General features: G+C 42.0%; 1 protein-coding gene across 1 annotated transcript in view; it reads left to right on the forward strand.

Moving 5' to 3' along the window:
- The window catches only part of LOC129112436 (synapsin-3-like), a 103,573-nt gene that overhangs the window by 29,559 nt on the left and 54,972 nt on the right, over window positions 1-19,042 (forward strand). The window contains exon 4 of the mRNA XM_054624537.1: window positions 7,603-7,694. Within this exon, the coding sequence (XP_054480512.1) occupies window positions 7,603-7,694 (92 nt within the window). The remainder of the gene's footprint in view (window positions 1-7,602; window positions 7,695-19,042) is intronic.

A 19,042-nucleotide genomic window follows, 5' to 3' on the forward strand; every position in this document is an offset into this window, starting at 1 on the left:
GAAAAGCTGAAACCCTTGAAAAGTGATTGTGATTTGTTATCTACTGATATCAACACTTTCCACTTGGACCCAAATACTCGCCAATCGTGTAATCTCAAAGTGTATATAATCCTCAGGAAAAAATACCGAATGATTCCCCCCTCTGGGATGAACTTCATTGATTTTGAGTTAGATTTTTGATAATGTATTAATTGTTTGCCCCTGCTTGAGTGCTTCCTTCTCTTAGTACTCTACAATTCACTCTTCGTCTCTCACTCGCTGAAGGCCGTCTCAGACACAACATGACAACAGCCCCACTTCCCTGTGATGTTGTGATGTGGTGAGGTTGTGATGACAAAAAGGGAAGAAAAGGTGAGACAGTTTGTCGTAATATGGGCGCAATATGGGAGAATTGCTACCCCGGGAGAAAATCGGGAGAAGCAACTAAATCCGTCAAACTTCAATTCCTCTCTCGCAGCAAAGCAACATTTAACACCTGAGGACGCAACTTGCCGCAACCAAGTTTATATGGAAGTTGTTCTGCCAGCTACAATGGTGTTCTCTGCTTTGACAACCAGTACAGCTATGTTCATTTGAATGGGAACACCCGTCCTACTCTCATTCTATTTCTTTGGCGATAACGATGCCCTTGAAGTATCTTAGATGTGGTTACCATGGTGGCAGTGCCAAGACGAGGGCTTCTGGAGTCGACATCTTTTGCACCAAAAGTTGTCGTCCTGCTTTTTTATGTCTGATACTTTTAAAAGTGATGACAGTCCATTGTGAAAAATTTGTCAAAACAAATGTTCCCCAGCTGCGATCCAAGCTGCTCACAAACACGATGACACCTAGCAAAAGGCTGCCAAACAAACAAACAAACAAACTGTTTGCTACCAGCAATCCCTGCTAAATCATAAACACCGCAATTTACGCAATTGGACAAATTAGGCAGTTCAATTTGAAAGGGTCTGTTGTTTGTGGAAGAACAAGAGGCTGTTCTTCGGGGGGTTGGTGGACCGTGTGTCGTTTGGGCAACATCTGCTTGGCAGGCATATGACATCACTGTGTCCACGCTCCGTTCTGCTGCAGTCATGGCAGCTCACAGGCAGTTGGCTGTATGTTATCCGCACACCCTATTTTGGCGGGTATTTACACATGACATAGGGCAACTGGGTTGAACTTTCTGAAGACGGATGATATGGTTCGGCTACTTGCTTCAGACTTTTGACCGGTCCAGCTGCTGCATTCAGCATCTGTCTTGGATTTCAACATTTAGTGCCTCAATGAATTATTTCGCTGTTGTACAAGGTGGTAGTGATTAGCGGCAAATACTTCCCCGTGGTGCACATGAATGGTCCACTGTACTTCAGGCCTCTCAATTGCGCCAGTATGTGATTCAACCGAGCTTATAAGAGTTCTACTCCAAAAACTTAGAGGTAGTCAACAAAAACGTAGCTGCCCTGCAGGCTGCAAATCAAATAACCACAGTCTGTTCTCTCTTAACGTTTGTACACAAGACTGAGTAGCTTTACCTCGTGTGACTCTCATGTGTCTGTGGCACCCTGGACATTTGAATGGCTACAATTATTTGCAGGATTGTTAATGTATTAGTGTGTGTTATTAACTTGTCCCCCCACACCATTATTTTCTGGTTATTATAATTTAAAACGCTTTGTGTTACTTCTAAACTAACCTGCTTTCACCTTAAGTAATCGGAGGGCGAAAATCACTTTCGCCACTAGGGGGCAGTAGCGGCTTCTGTATGGTGGTGACGCTGTAATTCTTTAGAGAAGCAAGTTAGTGAAGCCAAGAAAGGACAGTCAGGATAGCGGCAGTGAAAGATATTCACCCGAGACTGTCTTTCTGTTTGTATTCACAGGTGAGAGAAGTACACAAGCGTCATATACATTATGTTAAGTTCGCTCGCTTTTGCGGTGCCATGTTTTCATGTTTAGGAAGTGTTTATTGTTGACATATAAGGCAGCTAACTAAAGCTAGCATCAGTAGCTACTAGCTAAACTAAGCATGTCGAGCCCGCCAGCTCTTTTGGCGCCAGTGTGACGTCACTAACCTAGCCTATAACTGCATTGTTCATGCAGGCTGTACACAGATAAATGTTTTGTCCTGTGCTGGTGATAAGCAGTGCTTTATTAGTTATGTTAAGCTGTACATTTTAGGTTGTGTATTTATATTTTGTTTAACCTAATTACAGTTGTATTTAGATAGTCTCACTGATGTATGTTTGGCAGTGACGCTGTAATTCTTAAGAGAAGCAAGTTAGTGAAGCCAAGAAAGGACAGTCAGGATAGCGGCAGTGAAAGATATTCACCCGAGACTGTCTTTCTGTTTGTATTCACAGAATTAAAAACTCATCTGGCGACTGAATGGAAATTGTCATCATTCAGTGTGTAACATGTCAATTTAAAATTTGCACGTACAAATTTGTTGCTATCTGGGAGAAATGTAGCAGCTACAGTTTCTATTCAAAAGTCGTCCATCCAGGTCTTGGCTGGTCAAGGTTTTCCCGATTGAAACTAAAGAGTTGAGTCAATAAAAGAAGCACTTTGTGTCACGGAAAGACATCTATTTCCAGATGAAAGGAAACCACAATAAGAGGCTCCATCGATTTTATCAACAGCTTTTCCACTTTGGTCTTCCAATCGTGAACAAAATTAGAAATAAGGACAACTATATTGGTGGAACAAGGTCAGTGTTAAAATAAATATAATAGGCAAAAAGAAAGCAGTTATGGGAACCTCTATTTTCTTATTTTACATTCATGGGCTCCTCGGAAAACCTCCCTCTATGATTCGATGTCCTATTTTTTGTAATCACAATAAAGTATACTTTATTATCTCAGTATTCAATATTTATTGGGTTACGTTTAATATTTTCTATGATTCATTTTCCAATGTATATTATGTATTCATTCTCCATAGCATAACATTTCAATACTGGTATATTTCCAGCAAATCCTGAATTATCTAGAATATCAGTTTAACTACCACTTCGACTGCTTTCATTGCTCACGCATCAACATTTCATTATTTTTAATGGCCTTTTTTTTATTAACAACTCTTTCGTCTTTCTTTCTCATTCATTGAATTCACATTGTAAGACATTTAACCTGTAAACAGTGTGTTCCCACTTGCTTCCAAGAAAACATTGCGGAATGTAGTTGAAGTGCAGCTTGACCCGTCCTTCTGAGCTGTTGTTGCCAAAGGACAAAAGATCCTGTATACAATTTAACTCATGACATAACATAAGGCACCTTAACCAGCTGAACCTCAGTGACACATGTTTGTCCAAATCTAAAAATACTCGCAAAGGTTCCAGAGGTGGTGCTGTCAAGTGGTGTTTACTGTACTGTCCACAGGATGACATGGCTTGGCAGTCAGGGCAGAGTGCACGCAGGACTACAGGGATAAATGAGGCCTGCTTGTACTTTTCTGTGGTTAAGCTAAACCAGTGCCTTACACTCAGACTGCAACCGTTGGTTCTGAAAAGTGTAGCCAATGCTGAAGTGCCTTAAACTTGCAATCTCTTTGGTGGACATCAGGGGGCGACTCCTGCGGTTGCAAGGATGTTGATAAAATGACTCTACTTCTCCCTTGATTTATTCCCTCAGTAAACATTGTAAACATGACTTTATGGTCTCAATCTCTAGTTTCAAGTCTTCTTCAATACTGCATGATGTTCATTTAGTAAATTATGAGCCATTTAAAGTCAAATAGACCATAAAGCAGGGTGTGCTTGAGGGCGGGGCTACCTTATGATTAACCGGTCTCTAGAACAGCGTTGTGCGGTCTGGGAGTTGTCCGCGTTTTCATCTTACAACTGAATCAGTGTTTTCAGTTCATGAAAGTTAATTGTAGAGTTTTTAAAACGTCTTGTTCAGTGTTCAGCGTTGAATTTAGTGTCACTCGGTCCTGTGACATATCATTCATTTGAGAAGGAATTTTGTGTGGATTAAAGTGCCATTTTGATAAAGCTCAAACACAACAGTTATCCAGTCGTCCATGTCAGCCATGTTCTACTGTGGTAGAGAGAAAGACATTTGCTTTACATTTCTAGTTTGCTAAGTTTATTGTAAATGAACAAATTATCAGTGAGCAATGAGTGTGGCTTTGGCTGGCAGAAACTCAGACAACATACCGTCTTCTGTGATTCTGTTCCTCCTCACAGATTAACTGAAAGCTATTCTTAATTCAGCCTGAATGCAGCCCAACAAACTCTGGAGGCAGTCGCCCCATGTATCACTTCCTGTTTTCCTTTCCCAGGGCAAGAGCTGCTCCGAGACAAGTGTCTGAATGTGTTACCGTGATGGTAACCATGGTGCTGTGAAAAGCCTCCTGTCCTGGCTTCTGGGCCTGTGCCCCGCACCAGCCACTTCATCCATTGCTGCCCAATGACAGCGGTTGTTAGTACTCCTCTCACCCAGAACCAGCCAATCAGAGATGACGTGGAATGCTCGGCCTTTGCCAAAACGTTGCCCACTCTCTGGTTTTATCAGGTTGCAGCAAAAGTCAACGTAGGCCCCTGTGTGAGATGCAATGACGGAGGATGTGCATGTGTGCTTGTGAATGTCTGTGTGTTTGAGTGCGCGGCCTTCTTTAGCAAGGCATGTGCTGCTGACACACACAGATGTTTCTTTCAGAGGCGTGTAGAGAAGAGCCGAGAATAGGAAGAGAGCCAAGTGCATGTCCTTGAAGCGTGTTGAGTGTGAGTGGCGCCTCGTTGTCCCTTTAAATAAGATTACGGCATTTACTCGCCCCCTGCTCTCCCTCAGAGAGTGCAACACAATAAATACAAGAGCTTGGTGTTGTTGTTGTTGTTGTTGTTTTTTTTCTTGGCAAACCCCCCCCCCCAGTTTCTTGACGTTGACACGTTCTTTTCAGATCCAACTCACTCCCCCATACAGAGTTTACAATGGATGAAAGGGAAATTTATCTCTGAGGGAATACTGCTGATAAAATGTTCTGTTTTATGTAGATGAAAGCCCATGTAAAGCGTGGTAAAGCTGGCTCAAGCAATCATCACAGTATGAGAATGTGAAGATGGCAATTGACTTCACTCGCTATGCAAATTGGCAGGACCCGGGTTGAGCAAAGGGTCAGCTGGAGGATTTGCTTCCATCTCAATCCATGTTGGCGTAGTTGACGGCTGATCTATATGAGGCGTGGTACACTGCCTGTCTGTTGAAGCCCACGAAGCAGAGCAGCTTACTGAGTGGGCTGTCAAACTGCTAGCTATAAGGTTGTTGTGCAAAATCACAAAATATTCATAAACAAATATTACATTTTACATAAGTTTCTTGAAGTATCCAGTGTAGTTCCAAATTGCTATTTCCTCCAACACTGTGGACTGTGTTACCAAGGGTACAACGGGTTCCAAGCTATTTGATCGGGCTTTTACTTTTTCTATACTAGCAGAAAAAGCTATAGTCAAGCTATACTTTAAAAGTATCCGTGGATGTACATTTTTTTCAAATCTGGCAATAACGTCTTATTGTGATACACATTGATGCATTTACAAGCAGCGTAGATTGTGGTTTTCTATGGTTTCAGTGGCAGCCTGCTCTGGTGATGGGACATTAACAGCAGAGCTGATAAGCAGAGCTGCCCTCCTGGTCTAAGTTTGGCACATCTATGGATGGCATTGTCATGAGATTATGTTTTTCCTTTGAGTACCATTTCATTGTTACACACCGCAGCTTTGAGACTGAATCTGGTCGCTTGCTGACTCAGGGTTTAGAGCACTCACAGTCAAATGAAATGCAGCCATGTTTTTTTTAACGAGTTTGGTAGTCGACCACGTCATGTCAAATACATTTTTAGTTTTTCCACGCTGAGTCAGCAGGCTGCTTGTTTAGGTCCCATTACATCCACTTCATTAATGTCACCCCTCATTCTTTAACGTGATGTGAAGGCTAAGAGTTTCATCCCCGACGTCAACTGGCCACTGTAAAGCATCCCTTTGACTTGAACCATTGTCTGTGGGGCCACAACCACAGTCAAGAACATCTTCTTAAGCATTTATTGAACTATTATTGTATTAGCAGCCAGAATTGTAAACACGTAGCCAATAGCCATGACGATGCGAAATTCAATAAAATGTCCTCAATTGTGAAAAAAAATATTTTACACTCGCTTAAGGGGGAAAAAAGAGAACGTGCTAAATGGGATATGAAAAGGCATTTGCTGAATAAATTCTGACGTATAGCGAACATTTAACACATGAATGATAAGCTGTTTCTGCTATTCTCATTGACTCCAGACAGCATGAAACTAGCTGACAACAATTAAAACTTGCCCAATTGAAACAAATTCCTGAACACCTCCATCCATTTTCTCTGGATGGGTTAGTTGGCCAAGCAGACTTGTTTTGTTTACTGTTTACATCCTTTACTTCCATTACTTTGTTTACTGGTGGATTACAGCCATGCGTCTCCAATTGCATTCCTTTTATCACAGTACCACACCATCACAATGTCACACCTTTTACCTGATGATGTGTTGCAGGTACACCGTTTACCATTTACCCTTCATCATTTTTGTTGAGCGTGTAAGCATGCTAACAATTGCTAATTAGCACTCAACCCAAAATACAGCCGAGGCTGATGGGAATACCATAACTTTGCAGGTATTTTGTCATAAAGCAATGTAGGGCACAAATTGAGAAACACTCCAAAACAAAACCTGTACCAGTCAAAAGTTTGGACACACCTTCTCATCCAATGGTTTTTCTTTCTTTTTTTTCTTTTTTTTTCTACATTGTAGATTAATATTGAAGACATCCAAACTATGAAGGAACACATATGTAACTATGTGATGAATAAACAAATGCTCAACAAACCAGAATATGTTTTATATTTTAGATTCTTCAAAGTAGTTGAATGAGAAGGTGTGTCCAAACTTTTGACTGGTACTGTACACTTTTTGTACATTTTCACTATCGAGTAAGAAACCTTTAGTGTAAAATGCCACCAATAATGAGACAATCTAGATCTAGTCAGGAGCATTATTGTCAATAGATTTCATGACTACAGCGACAATCATTAGCATCAAAATTGAGTTGTCCCTGTCTGGTCCTTGTCCATCTAGAAAGTCCATTCCCAGAAGTGGACTGTCGCCCCTCCTTTCAAATATCTCTGGGAGTTTGACTGAGTCATTAGGTAGCCGGGCTACGGCCTTTCACAAGGCGCTCACTGTCCGGGAGGCCACAGGCTGGGGATAACTTCATTTTCCTCCTCTCACCAGCTCTTTCTGTCTCTCTGACTCGTCTTTTTCTCTCTGTTTTGCAAATGCAGAAATGTAAAATGAAGTCAACCTGAAAGAATCTCTTGTCTTAACTGTTTTGGTGGCCAGAGGTACTTTTCCTGTCTATTTTTCCCCGTGCTAAGTGCTGGAGCCGGTAACTGTAGCTCCATCACATGGCTTTCACGCGTCAAAATAACCTTTTTACTTTCACCTTATAAATAAGAATACGTTTCTGTCGGAAAGACCTTTTTGTGCATCCGAGTACTGTCTCAGGGAGTTCAAGTACTTTAGACAAACTTGACCTTTTACAGTATGCTGTTGTGGGATGTGACATATAATCATGTCTTTTCTCTGTGTTCCCCAGGCCGAGTTCTCAGAGATCAACCTGGCCTCCTACGTCAACTCGGGATGTATGGTGGACATGCAGGTCAACAAAGGTGGCACCAGAGTGGTCAGGTAAGACGCCCGACGACGGGGAGAGAGAGAGAGAGAGAGAGAGAGAGAGAGCTGGAATTGACTCATTTGCCCAATGCAATCTGTTTACTGCCTCAGTGAGCCTGCACAAAGACTCCTGTTTTTCTCTCGGTGGCATTGTGCATGACCGAGTGTATATATAACATTGCTAGCACTCAGAGAAATCACAGCTGTAATGTGATTATGCCATGGGAAAAAAGAAAGAAAACAACACTATTTCAGCCAAGTTGGGAAATTTGTGTGACAGAGTCAAATTTTTTCAATTTTTTTTCAACTCATCGTTTTAGCTCTAGTTCTCACAATGTCACCATATTGCTACTTTATATTGCAAACTGCAAGTTATGCAACCAGGAGTTTGAGCTAAGCAGTCTGATCAGCGATCTGACAGTACTGATAATTCCTATTAGGCCATTGGTTGCAATGCCAGCTCTTGGGGCATCCAGGAAGTTACTTAAGCAGATTGCTTTTTGAGTCATAAAACCCTTCAGTACAGCTTTTTTGGGGCTACCAATGGTGACAATGGCCCATAATGCCAATATTCACAGCAAAGAAGAAGTTGTCTCAATCGAACTGAAAACACAAGTCATTTCTAATCTATATTTGGGTAATTTGGATGTATTTGTGTCCTCTGCCAAGTGAGCAGGTCCTGTAGCAGCAGCAGTGAGCCACGTGAAGCTGGGTATTTAAATAGACTGCTCTGCTATGTGATGTTGCCACTCAAGGAGATCACTGATGATCAGCTGATCTGGATGGAAAAGATGACTTCATGCCCCTGCCTCACCCTACATTATGAAAGCCATTAGTACTTAAAAACACCCAAACACTTTTACTAACAAAATCAATACGCAACAATCTGCATGAAATATAAAAGAAGTTGCTCAAAGTGATAAAGCCACAGTATTTATTAAAAGACCCTGCAGTTTCCCTTCGGCTCTATGGAACGTTTAGCGTCTTTAAGCGCATTGTTTTGGTTTTCTAGACTTGAGCTTTACTGTTTTGGTTTAATCTCACCAGTCCAGTCCCACAGACAGCTGTTTCAGCAAAAATGCACCAAACCCCAAACTTGACAAAGTCAGCAACTAGCTGTGGGACATAATAGTCTATTGCTGCAACATTTAGCAGCTAACGAGCCAGATATTTCCCTCAGGAGTTGTTGGAGACTAAAACTGAGCAAAAAGGACTCAGATGAGATGGACAGAAACTCCAAATGAATGCTTACATAAGGCAACGGTAAAAATGTCGGGGGTTCTATGTTTTCCAGCTTACTCTTTCCTTGTCTGGTTGTTATTTGTTATTAACAGCTCTGATTTGACACCCAGCATGGCATCAACTGATATGAATGTGATCATTTACATAATATCTGCTCTAACTCTCAACAGCCAGCTAACTGAGTATATGCCATCGACTGTTAACCCACCCGTCCTCATTCCAGACATCTTGGGGAATAATCAGCTAATCTGTGTTTCTGCCCTCGACTCCACATAGCATTGCAGAATAACATCTTTATCAGTGTTGCAAGTGGCATTTGTCCCGTACATTGCCTCACCATGCAGTGCAGTGTGAAATCAAGCGAGAGTAATCACAGAGGCGGGAGCTGCTGTTACAATGCAACCTGTTGTCAGAATGGACACAGAGGTCATTGTGTGGGTCCAGTATTTATTTATTTATTTTTCTGTGATATTGCTGTAATGATAGGGAAGCCAAATTGGCTGCAGATGGTCTCAGTGCTGCCTTGTTCAAAAACAAGACGTTCACTGCCAAACTGTTGTGGTCCAGCTTGTCGTTCACGTGTCTGAACTCAACAACAAATCGTATAATGGTTGTTTTCTAACCAGCAGTCTGATTGGCTGATGACCAATAAGTAGGTAGAAGAAGATTTTAAAGTTCATTGAGTGAGAAACTGAAAGTTTTTCTAGATCAGCTCAGGACCCCATAGTGTGAACCGATTGTAATCTGTCCTTTTCGTAGATAAGAGCTAATGAAAGCTAATTATGTTGTTGATGGCAGTGTGTTTCATTCTCAGCCAGAATAATAGGCGTTGTAACAGACACAAGACAGACAAAACACTAGTTTATCAAACATAAACAAAATGCACTCTGTCTGATTAGGTTTTTCTGTGTGTGTGTGTGTGTGTGTGTGTGTGTGTGTGTGTGTGTGTGTGTGTGTGTGCGTGTGAGAGTGAGAGTCTGTGTGTGTGCGTGTGTCTGTGTGATCATGGGAGAGATGCTCACATGCGCAGTCTCACGTTTACACTGCACTGCATATTTAAAGCAGGTTCCTGCTTTCCCATGTGTCGCCTGGCTGTTGTGTTCTCAGCGCTCTGACCTTCGACCTCTGTCCACAGGCTTGCCCTCTGATCACATCTCCTCTGCTGGCTCCATGCAGCAGGACACTTTCTCACAGTTCTTTAGTTTCAGGGTTCTGTGTGCAGTGAGGTTTCTTTCACTTGTGCATCAAAAAAAGATGTTTACTGTACGGTTAAAGATACCATCCAGATACAGAGGCAATGGCCACTTAAAAATGAGCTTAACTAGGAAAGCAGGTTGTGTGTGAATCATGGTTTATGGTTATGTTTATGTTTTGTACATGGTTGGTTCTGATTGCAATCGCTAACAAAAGTAGAGCTGCCACCTCTTAGTCCGTTAGTCGACTAATCTGTGGTTTTGATGACTCATTTTATGTGACTTTTTTTTCATGCTGACCGACTTATTTCCAAGAAACTCATGAGCACATCTCTGGTAAACACGAGGTTCTTAAAAGTGCTTTTGTTTGATTCTTGCTGGAGAAACTCTGTTTTATAGATCTGTCTGTTTAATCAACTACTTTATCAATCGACAAACTCGTATGAATGTTAGGCGAGTAATATTTTGAAAGAGGACAGAGGTAGATTGAAGGGTTAGGGTTAGCACTGATTAAAGGGTTCTTCCTTCAATCAGAAGATCGGTGGTTTGATCCCCGGCTTCACTAGCCTATGACGATGTGTCCTTGAGCAAGACACTTAACCCCAAATTGCGCCCGCAGGCTATGCCAGTGGTGTATGAATGGGTTAAATGATTAGTTAAGAGGTCTGATGGGCAGGTGGCACCTTGCATGGTAGCCCCTTTCATTAGCCTATGAATGGGTGTTAATGAGTGAATGATGACATGTAGTGTGGAATCGCTTTGAGTGGACGGAAGACAAAAAAGTGCTATAAAAATACAGTCCATTTACCATTTACATTGTTGGAGGACCTCACAATCTGTGAGGTAACGCTTCCTCTTGATGTTTTTTTTCTAATTCTTCTAAAGGTCAAAAGACTTAATATAAACAGGATATTAATATTATCATCTCTGATCTCGTGTTTCCGTGACCGTGCACCTCTGTGTCTGTCCGCTGCTAATTTCACATTCTGCTGGACAGAACTGCATAATATTTAGAGTGTCCAGTTAAAGCTTCATGCTCAAAGACCTCTCATGGTTGTGGTGACTAACATATTCCCAAAACACCGTTTATATCATGGTTTATACTGCCATCGACTGCCTGCTGATTCTTCACTCGCTACTCGCTACTCTAAACCGGCCTCCCGCCAGTAAGGGTTTTTAGTGATAACACAGCTGGGGTGCTTCGACGACCCCCAGCCGCTACTCAAGAGACCCGGTGAGAGAAATGGTGTGCTCACTTTTATTTTCTTGGACAGTGTGTTTGGATAACAGCTAACGGAACTATTTTTTTTGCAAACATTGCCGCTTTTTTTTTAGTATGTGCCGTGCAACGTGGCACGCACTAAGCCTACAGTACAGCGGAGCGACACGCCACAAGGTACAGTAGTTATAGCGTGTTGTTCCCTGCCGCACTGCTGTAGTCAGCCCTTTGGCTTCCCCACCGCCGACTGCCAAAACCTCCAGCGAGCTGCTCGGCTCCAAGTGGGAACACTGGTCTGGCTGAAAGACGGACCACAGCAGCACGATAAGCCACGGCGCAGCATCTCTCCCTCCTCCACCATCCTCACAGAGATCCTGGTTTGATTAATAAAAGCCACGATTAATTAAAGGAGATTAATGTTGGGGAGTGGGCGCGTTAACGTCTGGTGATTGAGGACTTTATTGAGCTTGTTTTACTGTTGCACTCACTGGAAGCGGTTTTGGGTGGCAGCGTCAGCTAGATGGCTAAAATGTGGATGTGAAGTTAATGTGAGGTGAAGGTTTCCATCATTCAACGCTGAACTTTCAGCACAACAAACTTAAGAATACAATAAAAAACATTTATTGCTCTTAGAGGGCCTAATTAAGACATTATTGTACCTGTGGGGAAACTGATACCTTCACAAAACTGAATTTCAATGAAACAAGCTAAATTCAAGCCAAGCAGGCTGTTTTTTTCCTAATACACAGCATCTTAACAGGCTGATAGCTTATATGGCTCACAAGGGGCAGGACTATTGATATGTAGATTGACAGTGATGTACATCAGTCAGTTAACGTGGCCTGACAATCAGACTGAACTGTGATTTAGTTTGACTTAATTCATTCAGCCTCAGATGTTGTTGCGTGATATCTTGTCGAAAGAAGGATGGCTGATGCCATTTTCAGTCGACACAGACGTTGCGGCGGCAGTTGCTAGGTGCAGTGGATTTACCATTTAACTGTTAACTGACTAGATTTTAAAAAGTTCAGCAATACACTGATTTACGTGTTCAGATGGATGGGTTTTTTTTGTTTTTTTTGCCATGCCAGTCTGGTTCCAGATCTCTGCCGAGGCCGCGTCACATTCCTCGCCGTTCCGATGCCCCATAGTGGTGGAGGGAAACGTTTTAGCTAGATCACATTAGCAGAATTAGCAAAAGCTTTTTTTGGTACTCTCCTGTTAAATGTTCGGTCCTGAAAGCTGCCGGTCTCAGCCAGACGGGGCCGACCCTCTTTCCTCTCCAATCACTTCAGAACACAGAACAAAACTCTGCTCATTTGTTTCCCTCAGGTGCCGATTTACTGCCGAGACCACACAGAGTCGATTCACACACACACACACACACACACACACACACACACACACACACACACACACACACACACACACACACACACACACACACACGCACGCACATACACAAAAACAAGCCTAAACACCCCCCACCCCCTCTCCTTCCATTAACCCCTTTGAAAGCCCGTTTTAATCAGTGAAGGAACTGTGTGCCTGGAGCGACATCAACACCTAACACCTCAGACAGGTTCATCTTATTACAAAGCAAATAAATCCCGCTCGGTTCAGACATGGCTTTGGGAGGCCTGAGGGTGGTTTCCTTAAGAAGCGCAGTTACTGTAATGAAAGCATACAGAGGGCCAATCCACCATCCCTGCTTTTGTATTAAAGCCATGAATACAAATGGCCCCGCTAATTCGTTTAAACTCTTAACAACGCTTATTTCCCCTCCTGCCAGAGGTCATTTTGTGCTCTATCGCTCCCTCAGCTCCATCCATTATTCCATCTGGCTCCCGTGGGACACGTCTCCAAATCCTCAACACAATCACCGCTAAGCAACTAAACATTATCTTATTTTTTTACTAGTAGATGTGTCTAAGGTACACCCACTCCTGTTAGGTGTTTTAGCTGCAGGTGTACGTCCTCCGTTTTCTGTGTGACCTTCGCTGCGTTCAGTGCGATGTGGAGATGAACCCTGGAGTGCGATTGCAGCTGGAGGCGATCCAGAGCTTTGGCAGCCCTGACCGGGCCACCGCCCAGGATCGGAGCCACTGCCAGCTCGCTCCGGAGCCACCGGGCCTGGAGCCACAGCCACAACCACAGGGAGTCTTAGATCCAGGCCAGGGGACCACAGCATGAGGCTGGTTGACAGGGAGTCACTGTACACACGGAGGATGGAGAGTTTCTCTCGGTTCTTTGGACAGTCTAGCACCGTAAAACACAACCTTCTTAAAGTGAAGAACATCAACATAATGGCATTGCTTAACATTTTATTTTTTTTCCTCTGAGCCCTTGTTCACCTTTTGATTAAACTCTGGTCAAACATTTCAATGTGTTCCCAACAGTCAGCCAAGTGGATCTCAATCCACCTAATAAAACAAACAAAAATGTTGTTTTTTCACAAGAAATCAAGCTGACAGTTTTTTTATGTTGGAAACTCTCTAGTCTTTTCTGATTAATGATGTTTATCATTTAACAAAAGCATAAAAAGTTTTCTTTAGCAGAGGGCCAAAGCATTAAAGCAAAGCCCAAAGGTCTAAGAGTGCTCTACCAGGATGCTGCCAAAAGGCAATCCTTTTTATATGTGAAGGGTCAATTTAATTGCTCTGGATTTGCAGCAGTTATTCTATTATGATATTGCACAAGGCAAATTTTTTATATAATAATACTGCGGCTTTGTTGGCCTAAAAGTCAAAGTAAAATTGCTACAGAAAGAACTCCAGCCTCTGTGGAGTAAAGTAGATCGCCATTTTGGGAAATATACTTCTTTGCATTCTTTGAGAGAGTTAGATGATAAGATTGATACCTCTTTTAGGTCTAGATTAGCTTCACTTAGCGCTGGAAGCTAAAATAAATTGTTAACAAAATGTATCTTGTTACTTTAATCTGCACACAAACAGAAAACTGACAACTGTCCGTATTTCTTTACATATTTATTTCCAACATAATGCTGCATTCACTCATTGTTGGCAGAAGAATAAGGAAGTACAGGAATTGTGCACCAAGTATTGCAGGAAGGGTCCTCCCACTTGCTAGCCTTGTAGTCACATCATTTACATAGCCTAAACTATTAACGTCTACAGTTTTACACATCTGGAGTAGTATGTTAAAAACAACAAAATGTATTGCAGTTGAACTTTTTTCCCACTTGGTTGCCAGTCATTGTAGTCTTTATTCATTGCGGTACAAGGAATTGTGGAGCAATCTCCCCAAAACTACAAATTGTCGTTTTTACAGTACTATGTGTTAATCTGTGAGCGAAACAGGTGCTGCTAGGCCAGTTTTTTAAAAATTTTGAGAAAGCTAGGCTAGCTGTTTCCCCCTGCATTCAGTCATTATGCTAAGCTAGCTTCTCCCACCTACTGCTCCATATTTAACTCAAAGAAATGAGTGGTATCAAGTTTCTCATCTCCCAAAAGAGCAATTTTCCATATTCCCAAAAATGTTGAACTTTTGTTCTTCACACACTAAAAACTGCTATTTTCTGGTATGAACCCAGAGTTTGTTTTACTCTAGTATCTGTCCTTGTAACAGGAAAGCACAGATTTTTCTCTCTGCATTTCCCTTCGATGACGGAGAGAAGGTTTGGCACAATGCACCATTGTGTACAAATGCTGCGCTGATCCTCAGTATGTACTGTTTGGCATTTGTGGCATTCCAGCCAAGCTCTACCCCGTTTATCCTTATCACTGGGAGACAGACTGATGGAAGGAAGATAAGACCCTTACCAGCCTTTGAGCCAGGCCCAGGGCCGCTATAAAGACAAACCCTCCTTACAATTCAGACATCCCTGTGGAGCCTATTAGAAGGTCAGAGATTCTGTATGATAAATGGATCTGGAGATCAAAAATGGCAGCATATTGTCTTGGGTTTGTATAGTTTCTTGCTCTTGGAATGCTGATGAAAACATCCTGTTGGCACTGTTGTACAGTATACTGTGTAATGGCCTTGCACAACTGTCTCAGTATATTTATAACCAGATAGATGTAAAGAGTTATATCTTAAACATGTTGATTGGCACTTTGAGCATTACCTGCATTTTGCTCCTCATCATTACTGGCTTTTTACAAACATTCTTTTGGTGCATTTGGGGCAAAATGTTGACTTTTATGGTCACCTGGATACTCCTCTCCTACGCTACTTTTACCTCTGTTTTAGTCTCCACCAATCCCTGAGGGAAATATCTGGCTCTTAAGCTGCTAAATGCCTCACTATGTTTACTAGCTAGTCGCTAACTGAATTGGTCTTCCATTTGGTGGTGGAAATTAGCATATAGTGTGTTTATCTGAGCTTTGTCATATGGAAATTACGCTGGTTAAAGCTTTTAGACTCAACAACAAATTCAAGTTGCGGGCCACAAGATGCTAAAAAGTGCTCTGGAGCTGAGGGAATTGTAGTCTTCTGATAATTTTCTGTGGGCTCACAGTAAGCAACCACTTTCACGTACATGTAATTACATCATTGATATGAAAAGATGGATTGTAGCAGCTTGAAGTATTGCCACAGTCCCCTATAAACATTCTCTGACTCACAAATAAATCAACCACAATTATGAAATGTCGCTTTTAATATTAAATAAAGTAAGTAATCTAAAATCGTCGGTGGTGTGAAGTAATTCCAAATTTCACGAATACACCAGTATCAACATTATAACAGGCCGATTCCATTTCAAGACATTTCAGTCAAACTTTGAGCTATACAATGTTACCTTTTTCACAGGATCATTTTACTGGATTTTAAGAATGACTTGTTAAGATGGATATTTTTTCCAGCACGTCTGCACATATCTTGCTCAGTGTACTATTGAAGTGTTATGAGTGGGCTGGTGATTCCACACGGATCCATTCCCTCCCCATATCCTTATCCATAACCCCGCTATCCCCCCTATCAGTGCCTGTTATCAGCCTTTATTGCCCCACCGATAACCCATTCAAAGGGTGCATTAGCATATCGCCCGCCAAGTAATGTCTTGGGGGCCCGAGCGATTCGGGTCGTAAAGCATAAATGTGCCGCTTTAGTGTAATCCACGACCCGCTGGGAGCCCTGATTCGGCGACACGAGTCCGAGTGAAGAGACAGAAAAACAAAGTTAATGGGTGACAAACCTCAGTTATGCTCTGCTGATATAGGGCACCGGCTCCATTAACCGTTGCCAGGTGAAAGCCATCCCACCGAGCTGAACGTCTTCTGCATCTGGCCTTTCTGTGGTAATGAGGTAGCACAAAGGTGTAGTCTGTGTATGCATGCATGCGCTTAGCATCGTGGAGAGAAAACCGTTTTCATGTGCCGTCCATCAGAACAGCTTGTATTGGTAACATATTGGATAAAACAAGGGATAAGAGGTTGTCTTTATTAATGTACATCTGCACAAAACAGTTTAAAGATGTAAGCCGTGACTTGTGCTTTCTGTGATTAAAAAAATAAATAAAACAATCTGACATTTTATAGTACAATGAATCAATTAATAGAGAAATGAATTGGCAGATTAACCCATAAGAAAATAATAATTAGTTGCAGCCCTTCTTGCATTCAATCAAGTAGATTCAATCCTGGATTTAAAGATTTTCTGATTGCAAAGGGGATTGCCCCGCTTGGATGCAGCACCACATTTAGTTTTACACTTATAGCACAGGTGTATTCCAGGTCAATGTCTTGGTCCATGCAGCGTTAAATGTTTTCGACGCGTTCTCTCAAGCACAATGTTGTTCTCTTTAAACTTCGTATGTTTGTTAGAAACGGCACATTGCACAAATCAGACGGTGCATTTATCACAAACTTGTGTTTCACATGAACTGTTGGGTCTGGTTTGGTTGTGGAGCCTCAATAAACAGCTTCATCCAGTATAAATAGCAGAGCCTTTGGTCCGATGCCACTGCGGCCGAGTGCAGCAGCAGGGAGGAACAGCTGTAGTCGCTCTGACGCCGAGACCAGATCACTCCTCAGTCACTCTGCCAGTGCCGTCCGTGCTGTCAAACGTAAGCAACACTTGAGGACTCAGAGCCTGCTTGAGGGCCTGGTTGTAATTTCACCCAACACCCTGCAGCCCTGTTACTTCCTGTGTGTATGTATACCTGTGCACACATGCACACATATTTTTGTTGTGCACACATGCACACGTCATTTTGTTGTGCATGTGTGATGTGCAGGCTAACCGAAGTAATCTAGCAAAAGCTTTGTATGAACCTGCTCGTCACACGTCTGACTGTTCACCTATGAAAATCATATACAAACATATAAAGGCTGCACTTCAGTGGATATCATCAATATTGTTATATCATTATTATTATATTCATTGTCCCCATGGATCAAAGGATAATAAATACACATATTATACAATAAAATAAAAATAGAATAAAATAAAAAATAAGAATACAAATAAAAAATAAGAATACAAATAAAAATGTACATATCCACATGGGGGGGCTGGTCAAATGACAGACTTATCTACAGTGGATCAAAGGAATTTGCGTTATTGCGACAAACATACTCAAAAGCCGTTATCAGCCAACTTCCAAATTCCTCTTAGCTCTTGCGGAGAGTGTAGTGCTGTCTGAAATCTGTATTAAAAGTCATTATTTCTTGAAAGGCAAAACACACTTGTTGTACCTACATTTTACATTTATTACCTTTAGTACAATGTTTTACTGTTTGGGTATTGAGATGTAAATGATCAGTAAATGGTCGCAAAATGTAATTTTCCATCCCTCCACATCACGGACACTAAACTGATCAAACCAATAAGAATCAAAGTAAGAACATGTTATTGTGAGACAAAACTTGCTAGCATTAACTGTTGCAAAAAAAAGTGCAATGGACGTCAGGAATCTGAAACATGAACAGTTAAAACAAACTTAAACATTAATTGGTAAAACATGACATGCCGTCAAAGTGAATTTCCTGTGTCAGCGTGAAATGTGGGCTGCTTTAAATGAGGGCTTCAGGTGCCTGATGGGTCGCTTGGCCCTGCTCCCAGAACAGTTTGTAAAGGAAGGATTAGGCTGTGTTAATTGGATAGATGGTCCAAAAAGATTAGGTGCACTGAGGAGCATTTCCTCACGCCTTCAACTTGAACCTTTGTCGCTGAATAATGGAGCCCTCGACTGTAAACACAAGGCCCAGATGCAGTGTGTTAACGTGCTGACAGAGCTGTCGGCCCGGGCGGAGATATCTGAGCTGAGCACAGTCTGGTCAGATTGCTAAACAGAAAGGTGAATCTTCCTTAACGATTATTTAAAAAATCTCTGTCTTCATATATATGTCCAAATGCAGCAGCGGTCTGCTTGAAAATGATGATCAGAACATTTTGGCCTGTTCTGATCCTCAAGATCAGAGGGCAGCTCATCAAGATGACTGACAGATGATGGGATGGCGACTAGAGTATTTTATTGGGGTCATTATGCTAACACCTCCATAGAGTCAATGCTATCATGCGGATGTTTAGCTGGTACATCATTTTCCCATTTTCACGGAGCATGTTAGCATGCTTACATTTTCTAATTAGAACTAAAAAAGTACAGCAGAGGCTGATGGGAATGTCATTATATTTTAAGTGATGGATCAAAGTACTGGACACATTTTGACCTGAAGATGAAAAGTCAGGGTATCTTCAAAGCTGTTCGGGCTATTTGGGATCGCTTAGCTAGCGATCCATCCATC

Source organism: Anoplopoma fimbria, chromosome 23 (assembly GCF_027596085.1).
Source record: "Anoplopoma fimbria isolate UVic2021 breed Golden Eagle Sablefish chromosome 23, Afim_UVic_2022, whole genome shotgun sequence".
Classification (NCBI taxonomy): Eukaryota; Metazoa; Chordata; class Actinopteri; order Perciformes; family Anoplopomatidae; genus Anoplopoma; species Anoplopoma fimbria.